The sequence below is a fragment of the Manis pentadactyla genome, chromosome 3 (assembly GCF_030020395.1).
Source record: "Manis pentadactyla isolate mManPen7 chromosome 3, mManPen7.hap1, whole genome shotgun sequence".
In the NCBI taxonomy this organism is placed as follows: domain Eukaryota; kingdom Metazoa; phylum Chordata; class Mammalia; order Pholidota; family Manidae; genus Manis; species Manis pentadactyla.
Genome location: NC_080021.1, coordinates 160,786,953 through 160,803,926, shown reverse-complemented (window position 1 = coordinate 160,803,926; position 16,974 = coordinate 160,786,953). Strand labels below are relative to the sequence as shown.

The window sequence follows — 16,974 nt, the reverse complement described above, 5'->3', positions numbered from 1 at the left end:
TGACAAACCAAAAAATTAATTTGACCCTCTTGTGATACTCACTTTACTGCAATGGTCTGGAAGCAAACCTGCGATATCTCCAAGGTACGCCTGTATCTTCCCCTTCTTTCAGCATCAACAACAATCCGAAGAATAAATTTAGGACAGGCAAACATGTAAAGTGCTGATTCATCCCACCCAGAGGCATAGCCATCCTACAGAAACAGACAAGCTGCTTCACGTGGGGAGTGATAATGGAACTGATTTAGCATAAAAGCAGTCTCCAGAAAGACCCCAGCTACAAACAAGCCCCATAATGACAGGTCAGAATTTGCCAAACTGCTCAAAGCTTCAAGTCATTGAGTCACAACATAAAATCGGAATACTGGCTCAGGTTCATAGACAAAGACCTCTTCCCACATTCCATTCCTTCAGATAAAGCTCTTCTGTGTGGCGTTCAGCAGGTGCTTGAGCAGTACTTGTGACTCACCTGACCTTCGCTGGACAGGCATTTCCTCCAGGTCCCCACGCCCCTCACCCCAATTACTAGTAGGGCCTTTGAGATCTGTCTTGCTTTGTCCGTCTCCTTAGCCTGTTCTATCTGGTTTTGTGAAATAATTCACCACTGGACCATGATTTGTGCACATATATGTTAATCAAGGATCCTTCTTCCTTTCAATCTCTGTATCTTCTGCCTATCAGGAATTAGATGGCAGCTTGGAAGAACTCTTAAGTCTTTGTTACCATAACAAGAGTCAGGAGCTGTTTGAGGACCAGGCTTTGGACTTCACAGAGGACAAAAGTGTCCCAAACTGCCATCAGCACATGAACGATGTGTCTGCAAACCTACACAGAGACCATACCAAGTTTGAGTTCTCGGCCCTTGAGCTCTAGGCCCAGGTACCTGAAATAGGCCATATCCAGGTCAAAGAACACTGTCTTCTCAGGACTGTGAGCATATACAACTCCTTCTACAGTGACACACTAGTCACTGGGAGACCGAAGAACAACATAGCAGCAACATGCCATGCTAGAAATCTCACCAATAATGAGCCATTCCCACCTAGCACAGAGAATGCAAAAATCACAGTAACACATTTTTCCCAAAATATTTCCAATGGAACATTAGCCCTACCACAGGTTGTGGTTGAAAAACTTTGGTCTCCTTTTTTCCCTCTCCTAGAGAATCACGGTGCTGACGGGTCCTACTATAAGGAAGCCTGTTTCATTTTGCCCAACTCCACATTTTCCAAATATTATTTGACCATGGAATCTTGTTTATATAATACATTAACATCCTGTAAAAGCACACTGCGTGGGACAGCACATTAGGGGAAGCATCTATGGTAGACAGTTTCCTAAATGCCTTAGCCCAAATAACTCAGCAGTAAAACAGAAAATAATTCAGACCACAGCAAAGATGGCACTGCAGAACCCAGGGTGTGTGAGGGGGTGGCTGGAATGTGGTCACATCTATTGTCATAATACACATATATAATTTGATTGTGTCACCTAAAAATATGCAGTGTAAATTTAAAGCAATTAAACATCCCCAAAAAGATATTTCTAAATGAAGACAGGCTAAAAGCTTAAAAGAGGGAAGACACAATCCAACTTTTAAAACTATTAAATGTATTGATATGCAGAGAACATGTTTTAAAAAATAAATTCATGAAAATGAAGCAGCATTCATCAAAGACTAAGAAAAGGTTGTCCTAAGACAAAAGACTAATTAGTAAACATGAAATCATGTTTAGCATACATACTCTTTCTACTTTCACCAAAAAAAAAAGCAAAATAGAGTGAAGAATTTCTATCTCAAAGAATGACACGATATCAGAAAGCAGCATGCTGTATGGGAATGAAAGTCACTCTCACTTAGGGCTTCCCTTAGGTTCATTGACACACACTTTATGCTATCCTCAACAATGTCAACAGCCAACCCACATGTTTCCATCCTCCCACCTCCTGCCATCATCCTCAGCACCTTCAATATTATCTCCACACTAGAAGCAACATAATAAAATACTAGAAGGCTCCTTTCTAAAAAGCACTATGGTTCCATCTCTCTCCTGAGTTTCAGTGCCACATTTACCAAAACTGTCAGATATAAAGAAAGATTACATAAAACTACCACCAAGTCTTGAAACTCTGCAGGTACTCGGTAATTATTTTATTAAAATGGAGAGATATTGAAAGCACTGGGATAATTCCCAGGCTGGGAACACAGAAGCAAAATAACCTCATTTTACAGATGAAAGTAAGGCACTCAGTAACTTAACTGGCTCCTTGTTTGAAATTTAGAACAGAGCAGTCTCCTCAGTAGCAGATGTAGTCTGTGTAGCAAATCATAATCCTTTGCAATCAATCTTTTCATATATACTAGTGCTGGTCCCATTTTTGTAACTCATTGTGACATGGTGTTTCTCATTAGCACATTGTGCAATATTTCTTAAGTACTTCTACTTAACTAAATACATAAAAATACAAATATTTAAGTATCTTTTTTAAGATTATGCTTTTGCTCATTTGACTCTTACTTTTCCTCCCTATGACCCTTATCAGGACCCAGCCAATACCCACTAGAGTACTAGGATCCAAACCAAAGATCACAAACCCAGTCCCCACTAATCCACTGGGTACTGAAAGCTAGGCTGATGGAAACTACTGCCACCAATTCATACATCTGTAACAAGCCCTTATGTCTCAAAAGTAATGTACACAGAGGAAAAAAAAGAAAACTTGGTTAGTTCTTTAAAGATTTCAAAATTCAATCCATTTAACAGAGTAATATATGAAAATTGTACCTTTCAATAGCTAAAATGAAAGTTCTGGTCCACATTTTAAACAGAAAGAGGATTTCCTTAGGATCTTTATACAATAAGAATAAAATTAGACCCAAAGTTAATTACAATGTGTGACATGACAGCTTTTTTTTGCTTCTTACTTTCAGGAAAATATCTCACAATCTCTAAATTTTATACTTTCAAAACAGACCTCTTTTTGCTTTTTGCATTTTTACATACCAAAACACCTCAATTTTACAGTGCTTTCTTTTCTTTCTAAAAGTCTAAACAATAACCAATGTAAAACAAGTTGTGAAAGAAACAAAAACAGTCTGCAACAAAAGTACCATATGAAAAGATAGACTGTCGGTTTACCTTAAAAAAGCAAATATAAGTATAAAAAGAAGGAGGGGAGAAAAATAAGAAAAGGAAATGCCCAAACAGTCAAATGAAAGACTGCACAAACTTTGAGACTCCTGCCTTAAGTCTGGACCACTGAAAGCTTGAAGTTAATGTATCCCCTTGGTTCCATGCAGGAGCAACCCTAATCTTCTTAGGAGAAAACATCCACTTAGACCTATAAATTTCCCACAAATTAAGATCAAGCCAAAGCATACAATCAAAAATCGCCATGCATATGGGAAGGCAAGGCAATGATGGAGCACGCTGGCAAAAACCACTGACAAAGCTTTCAGAACTATCCTCCACCCCAAGGACTGCTGATACCAGAATTATCAGGGAGACACTGAGGAAGATGAAATGTTTAGAGAAATTTTTAAAAAATGAAATCACAAAGACAAATAAGTAAAATAAACTATTTAGAATGACCAGTTGCAGAAAGGCAACAAGATGGAAAATCTGGGAGGTAAGTTATACTTAGGACAGAGTAAGTTTGTCTAAGGTTCATGTAAGCAGAGTCTCAGGGGAGATAAAAATTAAAAAACTAAGTAAACCAATAAAAGAGAAGAATAATAAAATCAATTACATTAAAATTAGAATCTCTATCCCCAGCAAGATAATAAAAATTAAAATGTATATTCACAAAACAGAATATTATACAGCAATAAAATGATTAACAATAGCTAACACAATAATGTGGGTAAACCTGAAAACCTATTATTAGATGGAAAAATCAATGTCTCAGAAGACTACAGAAAGAAATACTGTTTTTATTAAGGTCAAAAATCATCCAAACTAAACACATTGTTTAAAAATATATGCATGAGTAAGAAAATATTTTTTTTAAAGGAACACAATCAAACGCAAAATTCAGGCCACCCCTGGGTAATGGGGTGGGTGTCAGGGAAGGACTGTAGAAAGAGCAGCCCATGAATAGTATTATTGTTAACAATCTAGCTATTGGGCTGCATGGTGGTTTCAGGACAGTCAAGGTATCCCAGTGCTTTAAAACTTAAATGCATTGCATATATATAATCAAATATTATATTTCAAAAACATGATAAAGATGATTTCTCCTGTGTCATATCCTACAGTACCATTTCTGTCCAGGCACTGACAAGAAGATGGTGGTATATATCTTAAAAACAACAGAGGCATTTTCTTAAGTAAGCTTCTACACAAACATCTTCCATGGCTCTGACAGACTTTGACTGTTTGAAAGTATTGATTGTTAGAAAGTATAAATTACTGGGCTGCAGGTTGGACTTACACATAAATGACAACTACAGAACAGAATTCACAATTCTTTTGAAATCAGCTACTGAATATCTCATTACAACCTCAAGATTTTTCTCATTCTGCTTGAATATTGCCCCCAACCACAGCTAATGTTTATTCAGTAAATACTGTGGAGCAGGCCATGTACTAGCTTTTTTATTTAAGTCATCTCATTTTATCCTACAAGGTAGACACTACTATCACCTACTACCAGTATCATTTTATAAATGAGGGAACTACAGCAAAAAGAAATCAGGTAACCTGCCCTAGATCTCACAACTCACAATCACCATGGAGCTGGGATTCAACGGTGAGAACAGAAAACTAACCCATATTGGCTCTCCTGTGTCTGAGCCAGGTGTCCAAACAATGAGCCAGGAAGTCAACTCTAAACTACCTACTTTTATATATTCAAGGAGGGGAAAACATCCCTCTATCCCACAATGACTAGAAAGGAAAGCCAGTAATTTGATGATTATGTGTTTTACTTCCAATTTTTTTAAGGGACTACCCATCAAGATGATTTAGAAATACAGGCTTAAGCCAAGAGCAGAACTCATGGATTTACTCGCACATCTGCATTTTATTAAAAAACAAAAATCACAGAAATAATAAACAGAATTGTTAACATTATGTACGTATCTACTCATGGTCCTTGCAGAAGGTCCTAAAGGGAACCTGAACCATATGAAGCCCTGTTCTCCTTTAAAGAGGATTAATAATCTCAAAATTTAAAAAAACAGTAAAATCCCATACTTAGACCCTGACAAGTTACTTTTACATGTAGGAAATTAAAAATACAATAATCTTTACTAACATATACATATTTTCAAGACTAATATGCCCCTTGTCTCATTATTCTTACATATAACGACTCTAAGTGGCCATCACTAGGCAGAGTTTCCAGGAGAAAGCTTTTCAGGGGCCGCCCCAACAGGCACATGTCCTCTGTGCCCTCTGTCCTTCCTCCTGCTTTCCGCGACCAGACATTCAGACACAATGAGTACAGAACAAGCAGCCACCATGGGAGCACAGGGCAAAGACAGCAGCAGAAACTGCCTGGAATAGTCTATGAAGATGGCATGGAACCAAAATAGAGGCCTCAGACAACCTACCTCAAATTTTTACATGAAAACGAAACATGTTTTCATGTTTGTTTCAGCCCTTGATTCTGAGGTCTCTGTTACCGACAGTAAAACAACGTCTGACTGATGCATTTCCTCCTTAGTAACCAAATCCCATAGGTCCCCACTTCCCCATTCTTTCATGAAAGTAGGAAAAGGATATTATTAGTCTCTGTGACACTAATTTGATCCTACTAAAGGAAAAGTGAAAAACATTTAGCTTTTGACTGGTACCGAAGTATCGGCTGCACTTGAACCTTTTTGTAACTATTAATTCCAGGAAAATTCCAACTTAGATAAAGAATTTACCTGCTTCTCCCAATTCCTCCATAAGTTAACATCTACTTTTTCTTCTGTTTTTCTCAATTGTTTGTCTTTTCCACCTTGCTTCATTTCTCTCTTGCTGCTATTTCTCACTTAAGCAATTTTAGATTTAACACACTCTCATAACACTTTGCAGAAGGCTGGAACTACTGAGTTTTCCTTTCATTCATCATAAAGGAAAACAACCTAAGGTATTTCCAGTGGACTCATTTTCATTCTTCACAATGTAAAATTTTGGATCATATACATAAGCTCAACATAATTCTTTCAATGAAAAAGGGAGAACTCACAATTTATTGAATATTATACTATTTATTGAATAGTATATTGAGTATATTGAATATCAAATACTAAGCTGTATTTTCTCAGTGTAGTCCATTTGGAACCTAAGTTTTTAAAAGGCCAACTTACTTATAAACCTGAATATAAGAGGGAACCATTTTATCATTTTAGTGATAATCTTTCTCTAAAAAATATGTATTTTTTTAAACTTAGGGAACACAATTAGAATCAGACTCCTGGGACTCGAGGCTCTAACTCTGTTCCAGTGACCCCAAAAGCCCACTGACAGGTGGTGACTTATTTTGAGGAACCCATGCTCAGAGGCTGGTGTGTGGGAGCAGCTCTCCAGCCTCTCTACTTCAGCCAGACTGTCCACTCTCTTACCAGGATCAAGTGGACAATTTGTGAGAGGAATCATATACAATATTGGAAATCTAGAGTGGGCATTTCAAGACCTTGGGGATATATATCTTTACAGAGTTATCTTGATTTATTCAATCAGGACTGAACTACAATCACTTTCCTAACATTTATTTTATTGTACATATTACTTCATGTCTATTAACAATTGGTATCATTATTTTTCTTTGTGACATGTAAGTCATTTTACATTCTTTGCTGTAATTAAAAAAAACACTGGAAAATAATTTAAATACATAAACATGGGTCCATTTTCTTTTCTTTTCTAAAATTGATTCTAAAAACAGAAGGTATAGATCAACAGTCCCTTTTTAACAAGAATTACTTGAATCTTTCTACTCTACTTATAAATCCTCATTCCCTTTTTAAAAAAATAAGACATGCTTCTGTGTCTTTAAAACCATCATAAAGATAAAATCTAGATTATTTCAAGCTTTCTTCTTTTTAAAAATTGGGTAGGGTGGATCCAAATTAGGACCTGGGCTTCAAATACACATGCCTTATCCAAGTACTTTTATAAGCCTGCAAGCAGGGCCAGGGCTGCAATGGAACAGAGGAAGCCCACTTCTGATGCTACTAAGCATTCAGTCAAGATCTGCCAGATATTCAAGAGAAGTAGAAGTCCAGAGTACACAATCAGCTCAAAGTTCTATTAATCCTTCCTGGTGACAATCTGAAATACACAAAGAGAATGGGAAAGGAGTCACCCAGCTCTGTCACTAAGTAGACACCATCTTGGATAAATCCTAACACTTCAGTCTGAAGTTCCTCATCTATAAATGTGCTGGCTACACCACATGATCTCCAAGACTCTTTCTGCATAAAATCATCAATGACTTTAGGCCAAATTCAGCACTAAAACTCTGGCTTTTCACCTCTGGGTTTCACGTTCCCTCCCCTTCCATAATTCCTACTGCTGTTTCCCTAATACTTTGACACAGATATCTGTTCCTCTGAGCCTACTGCCCATCCAGTATGCCCAGAACACTCAGCTCCCTCACCTCTCACTGTGGCTCACGTCTGATGCCCTCGATGCCCTTATTCCCACCATAATCATGAGACTGTGTCAGTCCCCAGAATGCTTAACCTCTTTTGGCTCCTTTGGTACTATGGTATCTGTATCACCCATGGGGCACCTAGTCTGTGCCATATGTGTTATTTATCCCTTAGGGAAAACATTCACGACTCCAGCTAAACAGTAAGCACCTTGGCAAAAACCTGCTATCCTAACACTTCTCACACCCCCACAAACCACTCAGAATGAGACTCTACACATTTTTTTTTATCAATTTAGCACTTTCTTAAACATCTAGGTATAATTTATTTGTGAAGCTTAAGAGTGAAGAGGTAAAGCAGAAATGACCTATTCTATCCAACTTGAATTTCCTTTAAGTCATTTCCCATCTAAGATTAGACAGTTTTCCCTATGAACATTCCAAAGTCAGTAGCTCCTTACCTCGAGTGGCAGCCCAATCTGTTCTGGGGCAGCTGTATTTTTTACAAAGTTCTCCAGAGACGAAACTGATGTTCCCCACAGTGATCCCACCTGTACCGCTAACAGGCAACACACTCGAAAGCATGGCCATGTACTCTGAGGTCACCCTGCATCTGGGCTTTAACTCTCTTACATTCCCAATTTCTGTACAATCCTCACCATGCTGCACTGGAAATAACCCTCTGAAAACAGCTTCCAGAACTGATGGGACATTCTAGATGCAATGTGACCAGTGAATTATAACTACCATCACCCTTCCCTGCCTGGATGGTATAATTTGGGATCATGCAGGCTAAGTCATTAACTAAAGATCAGCCATAATATGCTGGCAGATAATGAGTTATGATAATGAACTAGAAGCCTTATTTCACAGAACCAAAATCTGAAAGTCACGATCCTTTAGGCCAACAGCTCTCTTCACACAAAACACATCTAGAATGATGGCATTTTATTTGGATGTGAAAATGACACATATCATTACTGTTCTCACTTCAAAATATTTTTTATTTCTGGATAAATGATACGCTGCCACGATAAAAATACAAAACGGAAAGGAACTCTCCTGGTGAATCAGTTTATAAACTGCTTTATTTCACTTAGAAATTCTCATCCTTAGATAAATTTCTTGTCCAAGACCACCATCTGGTGGTTGAAGGTATTTAAACGACCTCATTGTGGAAAGGGAAAAAATGTTCATGTATAAGGTTAAATGCCATTAAGACTATAAAATCTTACTATGAAAATATCCCCATGCTTCAGCAAACAAATTTCTTATAAAGGGGCTCATGACAAAAGAAACCTAGAACTCAAAATTTGACTATCAAAGACTCAGTTCACCTTCTTGAATAAATATTTTTTATCATAAAGCCAGTATTTTTCATCTGGAAGGAATTTCAGTGAGCAGTTAATTCAATCTCTTACAGAGAAAGGCCCCGAGGAAAAAAACAGAGCTTTCCTGAAAAGTCACAGGATGGCAAGCATTGATCATAGGAGGTCAAATAGTCTGCACTGTTTAACAGCCTTCTATACTTCAAGAGGCTGTGGAGAAACAGCAAGAAATGAGAGTCAGTGTCCATGGCAAAGTGCCTCTCCACCAGGTGAGTGATGATCTGGCCACCGAGCTGCGGCCTGCAGCCCACCCTGACACTGACCCCTGGAAGACCAGGAACCGTCACGTCACACCCTCCCCACCTCCACAGCCTCCCTGCATCCCTCTTCACCTTACATTCATCTACTTCCCCTGCTCAAGAAAACCATCTTACCAATAAAAAAAGATTTTTAAAAATGTGAAATCGCTCTTTTGAAGAAATTTTATCATGATGGGAAAGCATTCATGTGTTAAAATGAGAGAGGCAAACAGAAGACCAAACTATGTTCTCTATGATACCACATCTGTTAAAAGAAAAATGTAGTTATTGAACACTGAGTAAAGAAAAAAATATTGGAAGGAAATACACTAAGCTTTCTTGACAACTAGTATCTCTGAATGCCAGGATTATGAGTGATTTCAATTTTCTCTCTTATAAAGTACTTTCCAGGAGAGGGGCGGAAGATGGCGGCGTGAGTAGAGAAGCGGGAATCTCCTCCCAAAACAACATATATCTATGAAAATATAACAAAGACAACCCTTCCTAGAATAAAGACTAGACGACACAGGACAATATCCAGACCACATCAGCACCTGAGAGAACCCAGCGCCTCGCGAAGGGGGTAAGATACAAGCCCCGGCCCCGCGGGAGCCGAGCGCCCCTCCCCCCAGCTCCCGGCGGGAGAAGAGCAGGCAGAGCGGGAGGGAGACAGAGCACAGGGCTGCCGAACACCAAGCCCCAGCCATCCGGGCCAGAGTGCAGGGCCCTCGATGCTAGGAAAACAGGGCAGCAAGAACAGTGAGCAGGCACTGGAGGCCGGGTGCCAGAGGACATAAGAAAAGCGCGCGACCATTTTTTTTTTTTTTTTTTTTGCTTTTTTGCTGTTTTGTTTTGGCGAGCGCTTTTTAGAAGTCTTAAAGGGATAGGGACCCCAATACTAGGGAAACAGGGCAGCAAGAACAGTGAGCGGGCACCGGTGGCCTGGCGCAGGAGGACACCAGAAAAGCAAACGCCCATTTTTTTTTTTTGGCAAGCGCTTTTTGGTAGTCTTAAAGGGATAGGGACGCCAATACTAGGGAAACAGGGCAGCAAGACCGGTGAGCAGAGGCCTGAGGCTGGCACCGGAGAATAAAGAAAAAGGAGCAACCACCTTTTTTTTTAATTTAAAAAAAATTTTTTTTTTTTTTTTTTTTTGGTGGTCGTTGTTTTGTTTTGGCGGGTGCTTTTTGGAAGTATTAAAGGGGCAGGGCGGGACACTTAATCCAGAGGTAGGGAATCTGGGGATCTCTGGGCACCCTAACCCCTGGGCTGCAGGGAGCAGGGAGGCCCCTTACGGAGATAAATAGCCTCCCAGCCGCTCCTGCTCCAACGCGACTCCACCACTTTGGAGTAGCTGCCCGAGCCAGGCCACGCCCACAGCAACAGCAGAGATTAACTCCATAGCAGCCGGGCAGGAAGCAGAAACCCTGTCTGCACGCAGCTGTGCAGCACAAGCCACTAGAGGTCGCTGTTCTCCCAGGAGAGGACGGCCACAAACCAACAAGAAAGGAAGTCCTTCCAGCCGTCACTCGTCCCAGCTCTGCAAACTATTCCTATCACCATGAAAAGGCAAAGCTACAGGCAGACAAAGATCACAGAGACAACACCAGAGAAGGAGACAGACCTAACCAGTCTTCCTGAAAAAGAATTCAAAATAAGAATCATAAACATGCTGACAGAGATGCAGAGAAATACGCAAGAAAAATGGGATGAAGTCCGGAAAGAGATCACAGATGCCAGAAAGGAGATCGCAGAAATGAAACAAACTCTGGAAGGGTTTATAAGCAGAATGGATAGAATGCAAGAGGTTATTGATGGAATTGAAATCAGAGAACAGGAACGCATAGAAGCTGACATAGAGAGAGACAAAAGGATCTCCAGGAATGAAACAATATTAAGAGAACTGTGTGACCAATCCGAAAGGAACAATATCCGTATTATAGGGGTCCCAGAAGAGGAAGAGAGAGGAAAAGAGATGGAAAGTATCTTAGAAGAATTAATTGCTGAAAACTTCTCCAAACTGGGGGAGGATATAATCGAAAAGACCATGGAAATACACAGAACCCCCAACAGAAAGGATCCAAGAAGGACAACACCAAGACACATAATAATTAAAATGGCAAAGATCAAGGACAAGGAAAGAGTGTTAAAGGCAGCTAGAGAGAAAAAGGTCACCTATAAAGGGAAACCCATCAGGCTAACATCAGATTTCTCAACAGAAACCCTACAGGCCAGAAGAGAATGGCATGATATATTTAATACAATGAAACAGAAGGGCCTTGAACCAAGGATACTGTATCCAGCACGACTATCATTCAAATATGATGGTGGGATTAAACAATTCCCAGACAAACAAAAGCTGAGGGAATTTGCTTTCCACAAACCACCTCTACAGAACATCTTAGAGGGACTGCTCTAGATGGGAGCACTCCTAGAAAGAGCACAGCACAAAACACCCAACATATGAAGAATCAAGGAGGAGGAACAAAAAGGGAGAGAAGAAAAGAATCTCCAGACAGTGTATATAACAGCTCAATAACCGAGCTAAGTTAGGCAGTAAGATACTAAAGAGGCTAACCTTGAACCTTTGGTAACCACGAATTTAAAGCCTGCAATGGCAATAAGTACATATCTTTCAATAGTCACCCTAAATGTTAATGGGTTGAATGCACCAATCAAAAGAAACAGAGTAACAGAATGGATAAAAAAGCAAGACCCATCTATATGCTGCTTACAAGGAACTCACCTCAAACCCAAAGACATGTACAGACTAAAAGTCAAGGGATGGAAAAACATATTTCAAGCAAACAACAGTGAGAAGAAAGCAGGGCTTGCAGTACTAATATCAGACAAAATAGACTTCAAAACAAAGAAAGTAACAAGAGATAAAGAAGGACACTACATAATGATAAAGGGCTCAGTCAAACAAGAGGATATAACCATTCTAAATATATATGCACCCAACACAGGAGCACCAGCATATGTGAAACAAATACTAACAGAACTAAAGGGGGATATAGACTGCAATGCATTCATTCTTGGAGACTTCAACACACCACTCACCCCAAAGGATAGATCCACTGGGCAGAAAATAAGTAAGGACACGGAAGCACTGAACAACACAGTAGAGCAGATGGACCTAATAGACATCTATAGAACTCTACATCCAAAAGCAACAGGATATACATTCTTCTCAAGTGCACATGGAACATTCTCCAGAATAGACCACATACTAGGCCACAAAAAGAGCCTCAGAAAATTCCAAAAGATTGAAATCCTACCAACCAACTTTTCAGACCACAAAGGCATAAAACTAGAAATAAACTGTACAAAGAAAGCAAAGAGGCTCACAAACACATGGAGGCTTAACAACACGCTCCTAAATAATCAAAGGATCAATGACCAAATCAAAATGGAGATCCAGCAATATATGGAAACAAATGACAACAACAACACTAAGCCCCAACTTCTGTGGGACACAGCAAAAGCAGTCTTAAGAGGAAAGTATATAGCAATCCAAGCATATTTAAAAAAGGAAGAGCAATCCCAAATGAATGGTCTAATGTCACAATTATCGAAATTGGAAAAAGAAGAACAGATGAGGCCTAAGGTCAGCAGAAGGAGGGACATAATAAAGATCAGAGAAGAAATAAATAAAACTGAGAAGAATAAAACAATAGCAAAAATCAATGAAACCAAGAGCTGGTTCTTCGAGAAAATAAACAAAATAGATAAGCCTCTAGCCAGACTTATTAAGAAGAAAAGAGAGTCAACACAAATCAACAGTATCAGAAACGAGAAAGGAAAAATTACGATGGACCCCACAGAAATACAAAGAATTATTAGAGAATACTATGAAAACCTATATGCTAACAAGCTGGGAAACCTAGGAGAAATGGACAACTTCCTAGAAAAATACAACCTTCCAAGATTGACCCAGGAAGAAACAGAAAATCTAAACAGACCAATTACCAGCAACGAAATTGAAGTGGTAATCAAAAAACTACCAAAGAACAAAACCCCCGGGCCAGATGGATTTACCTCGGAATTTAATCAGACATACAGGGAAGACATAATACCCATTCTCCTTAAAGTTTTCCAAAAAATAGAGGAGGAGGGGATACTCCGAAACTCATTCTATGAAGCTAACATCAACCTAATACCAAAACCAGGCAAAGACCCCACCAAAAAAGAAAACTACAGACCAATATCCCTGATGAATGTAGATGTAAAAATACTCAACAAAATATTAGCAAACCGAATTCAAAAATACATCAAAAGGATCATACACCATGACCAAGTGGGATTCATCCCAGGGATGCAAGGATGGTACAACATTCAAAAGTCCATCAACATCATCCACCACATCAACAAAACGAAAGACAAAAACCACATGATCATCTCCATAGATGCTGAAAAAGCATTTGACAAAGTTCAACATCCATTCATGATAAAAACTCTCAGCAAAATGGGAATAGAGGGCAAGTACCTCAACATAATAAAAGCCATCTATGATAAACCCACAGCCAACATTATATTGAACAGCGAGAAGCTGAAAGCATTTCCTCTGAGATCGGGAACTAGACAGGGATGCCCACTCTCTCCACTGTTATTTAACATAGCACTGGAGGTCCTAGCCACGGCAATCAGACAAAACAAAGAAATACAAGGAATCCAGATTGGTAAAGAAGAAGTTAAACTGTCACTATTTCCAGATGACATGATACTGTACATAAAAAACCCTAAAGACTCCACCCCAAAACTACTAGAACTGATATCGGAATACAGCAAAGTTGCAGGATACAAAATCAACACACAGAAATCTGTGGCTTTCCTATACACTAACAATGAACCAACAGAAAGAGAAATCAGGAAAACAACTCCATTCACAATTGCATCAAAAAAAATAAAATACCTAGGAATAAACCTAACCAAAGAAGTGAAAGACTTATACTCTGAAAATTACAAGTCACTCTTAAGAGAAATTAAAGGGGACACTAACAGATGGAAACTCATCCCATGCTCGTGGCTAGGAAGAATTAATATCGTCAAAATGGCCATCCTGCCCAAAGCAATATACAGATTTGATGCAATCCCTATGAAACTACCAGCAACATTCTTCAATGAACTGGAACAAATAATTCAAAAATTCATATGGAAACACCAAAGACCCCGAATAGCCAAAGCAATCCTGAGAAAGAAGAATAAAGTAGGGGGGATCTCACTCCCCAACTTCAAGCTCTACTATAAAGTCATAGTAATCAAGACAATTTGGTACTGGCACAAGAGCGGAGCCACAGACCAATGGAACAGACTAGAGAATCCAGACATTAACCCAGACATATATGGTCAATTAATATTTGATAAAGGAGCCATGGACATACAATGGCGAAATGACAGTCTCTTCAACAGGTGGTGCTGGCAAAACTGGACAGCTACATGTAGGAGAATGAAACTGGACCATTGTCTAACCCCATATACAAAAGTAAACTCCAAATGGATCAAAGACCTGAATGTAAGTCATGAAACCATTAAACTCTTGGAAGAAAACATAGGCAAAAACCTCTTAGACATAAACATGAGTGACTTCTTCTTGAACATATCTCCCCGGGCAAGGAAAACAACAGCAAAAATGAGTAAGTGGGACTATATTAAGTCCCTGTACAGCTTCTGTACAGAAAAGCTTCTGTACAGCAAAAGACACCATCAATAGAACAAAAAGGATCCCTACAGTATGGGAGAATATATTTGTAAATGACACATCCGATAAAGGCTTGACGTCCAGAATATATAAAGAGCTCACATGCCTCAACAAACAAAAAACAAATAACCCAATTAAAAAATGGGCAGAGGAACTGAACAGACAGTTCTCCGAAAAAGAAATACAGATGGCCAACAGACACATGAAAAGATGCTCCACATCGCTAATTAGCAGAGAAATGCAAATTAAAACTACAATGAGGTATCACCTCTCACCAGTAAGGATGGCTGCCATCCAAAAGACAAACAACAACAAATGTTGGCGAGGCTGTGGAGAAAGGGGAACCCTCCTACACTGCTGGTGGGAATGTAAGTTAGTTCAACCATTGTGGAAAGCAGTATGGAGGTACATCAAAATGCTCAAAACAGACCTACCATTTGACCCAGGAATTGCACTCATAGGAATTTACCCTAAGAATGCAGCAATCAAGTATGAGAAAGATCAGTGCACCCCTATGTTTATCGCAGCACTATTTACAATAGCCAAGAATTGGAAGCAACCTAAATGTCCATCGATAGATGAATGGATAAAGAAGATGTGGTACATATACACAATGGAATACTACTCAGCCATAAGAAAAGGGCAAATCCAACCATTTGCAGCAACATGGATGGAGCTGGAGGGTATTATGCTCAGTGAAATACACCAAGTGGAGAAAGAGAAATACCAAATGATTTCACTTATCTGTGGAATATAAGAACAAAGGAAAAACTGAAGGAACAAAACAGCAGCAGAATCACAGAACTCAAGAATGAACTAACAGGTACCAAAGGGAAAGGGACTGGGGAGGATGGGTGGGTAGGGAGGGATAAGGGGGTGGGAGAAGTAGGGGGGTATTAAGATTAACATGCATGGGGGGGTAGGAGAAAAGGGAGGGCTGTACAACACAGAGAAGGCAAGTAGTGATTCTACAACATTTTGCTATGCTGATGGACAGTGACTGTAAAGGGGTTTATAGGGGAGACCTGGTATAGGGGAGAGCCTAGTAAACATAATATTCATCATGTAAGTGTAGATTAGTGATACCAAAGAAAAAACAAAAAAAAAAGGGCAGTTCCTGTGTGGTAACCTCCATTGAGTTCTACACAAGGGTATAAAGGGCATATAAAAGTGTAGGCAAAGGGTCTGTTTGCGTTTATACAGAAGATCAAAGCCTAATTGGGCTACCCCGAAAATGAACTAAGATACGATGTGAAAGAGAACTTCCAACATCAGCACTCTCTGGAAGACTCATGCCAGAAGATGATCATCAAAAAACCCCAAGAAAGATCCACGCACTGCTACAGCTGTAGATGCACTCATCCCACTAGCTCCTGGACTTGCCATGGGAATGAAGGAGATATCTAAGCTGGCCTGTGCAGACAGTAAAACAACAAATTTGACTGGATCTATACTGTTGGAACTCAATCAAGAATTAGGAGAAGTGCAAATTGTAGCGCTCCAAAATCTTACAACTACAGACTATTTACTGTTAAAAGAACATAAGGGATGTGAACATTCCCCAGGAATGGGTTGTTTTAATTTGTCTGATTTCTCTCAGACTGTTCAAGTTCAGTTGGACAATATCCACCATATCATAGATAAGTTTTCACAAATGCCTAAGGTGCCTAACTGGTTTTCTTGGTTTCACTGGAGATGGCTGGTAATTACAGATATGCTTTGGTTATGTAACTATACTCCTATTATGTTAATGTGTGTGCGCAATTTAAGTAGTAGCTTAAAACCTATACATGCTGAAGTTACTCTACAAGAAGATATGTCAAAGAAATAATCAATCTTCCCATGTTTTCTTCCGCCTGCTACTTCTATAGCTTTTCTTCTTCCTTCCTAATTACAACCCTTAAATAGAATTCGTGCCTCATATCAAATTTACCGAGTATCATAATTCTTCCAAGTGGTAAAGATACCTCAAGACAAATGCTGGGCATAGAAGCTACAGGGCATAAATATGCAAAGAAATAAAAAGCTAACCATTTCAAACAATAAGGCTTCTCTCTCA

General features: G+C 39.3%; 1 protein-coding gene across 11 annotated transcripts in view; it reads right to left on the bottom strand.

Moving 5' to 3' along the window:
* Positions 1 to 16,974, bottom strand: part of KDM4C (lysine demethylase 4C) — a 490,870-nt gene that overhangs the window by 373,542 nt on the left and 100,354 nt on the right. The window contains exon 6 of one of the 11 annotated variants that reach the window (XM_036878841.2): positions 4,397 to 7,265. The exons of the other annotated variants lie outside the window; for them this stretch is intronic. Within the exon in view, the coding sequence (XP_036734736.2) occupies positions 7,245 to 7,265 (21 nt within the window). The 3' untranslated portion in view covers positions 4,397 to 7,244. Of the gene's footprint in view, positions 1 to 4,396; positions 7,266 to 16,974 lie in introns of those variants that run through there. 11 annotated transcript variants of the gene reach the window in all.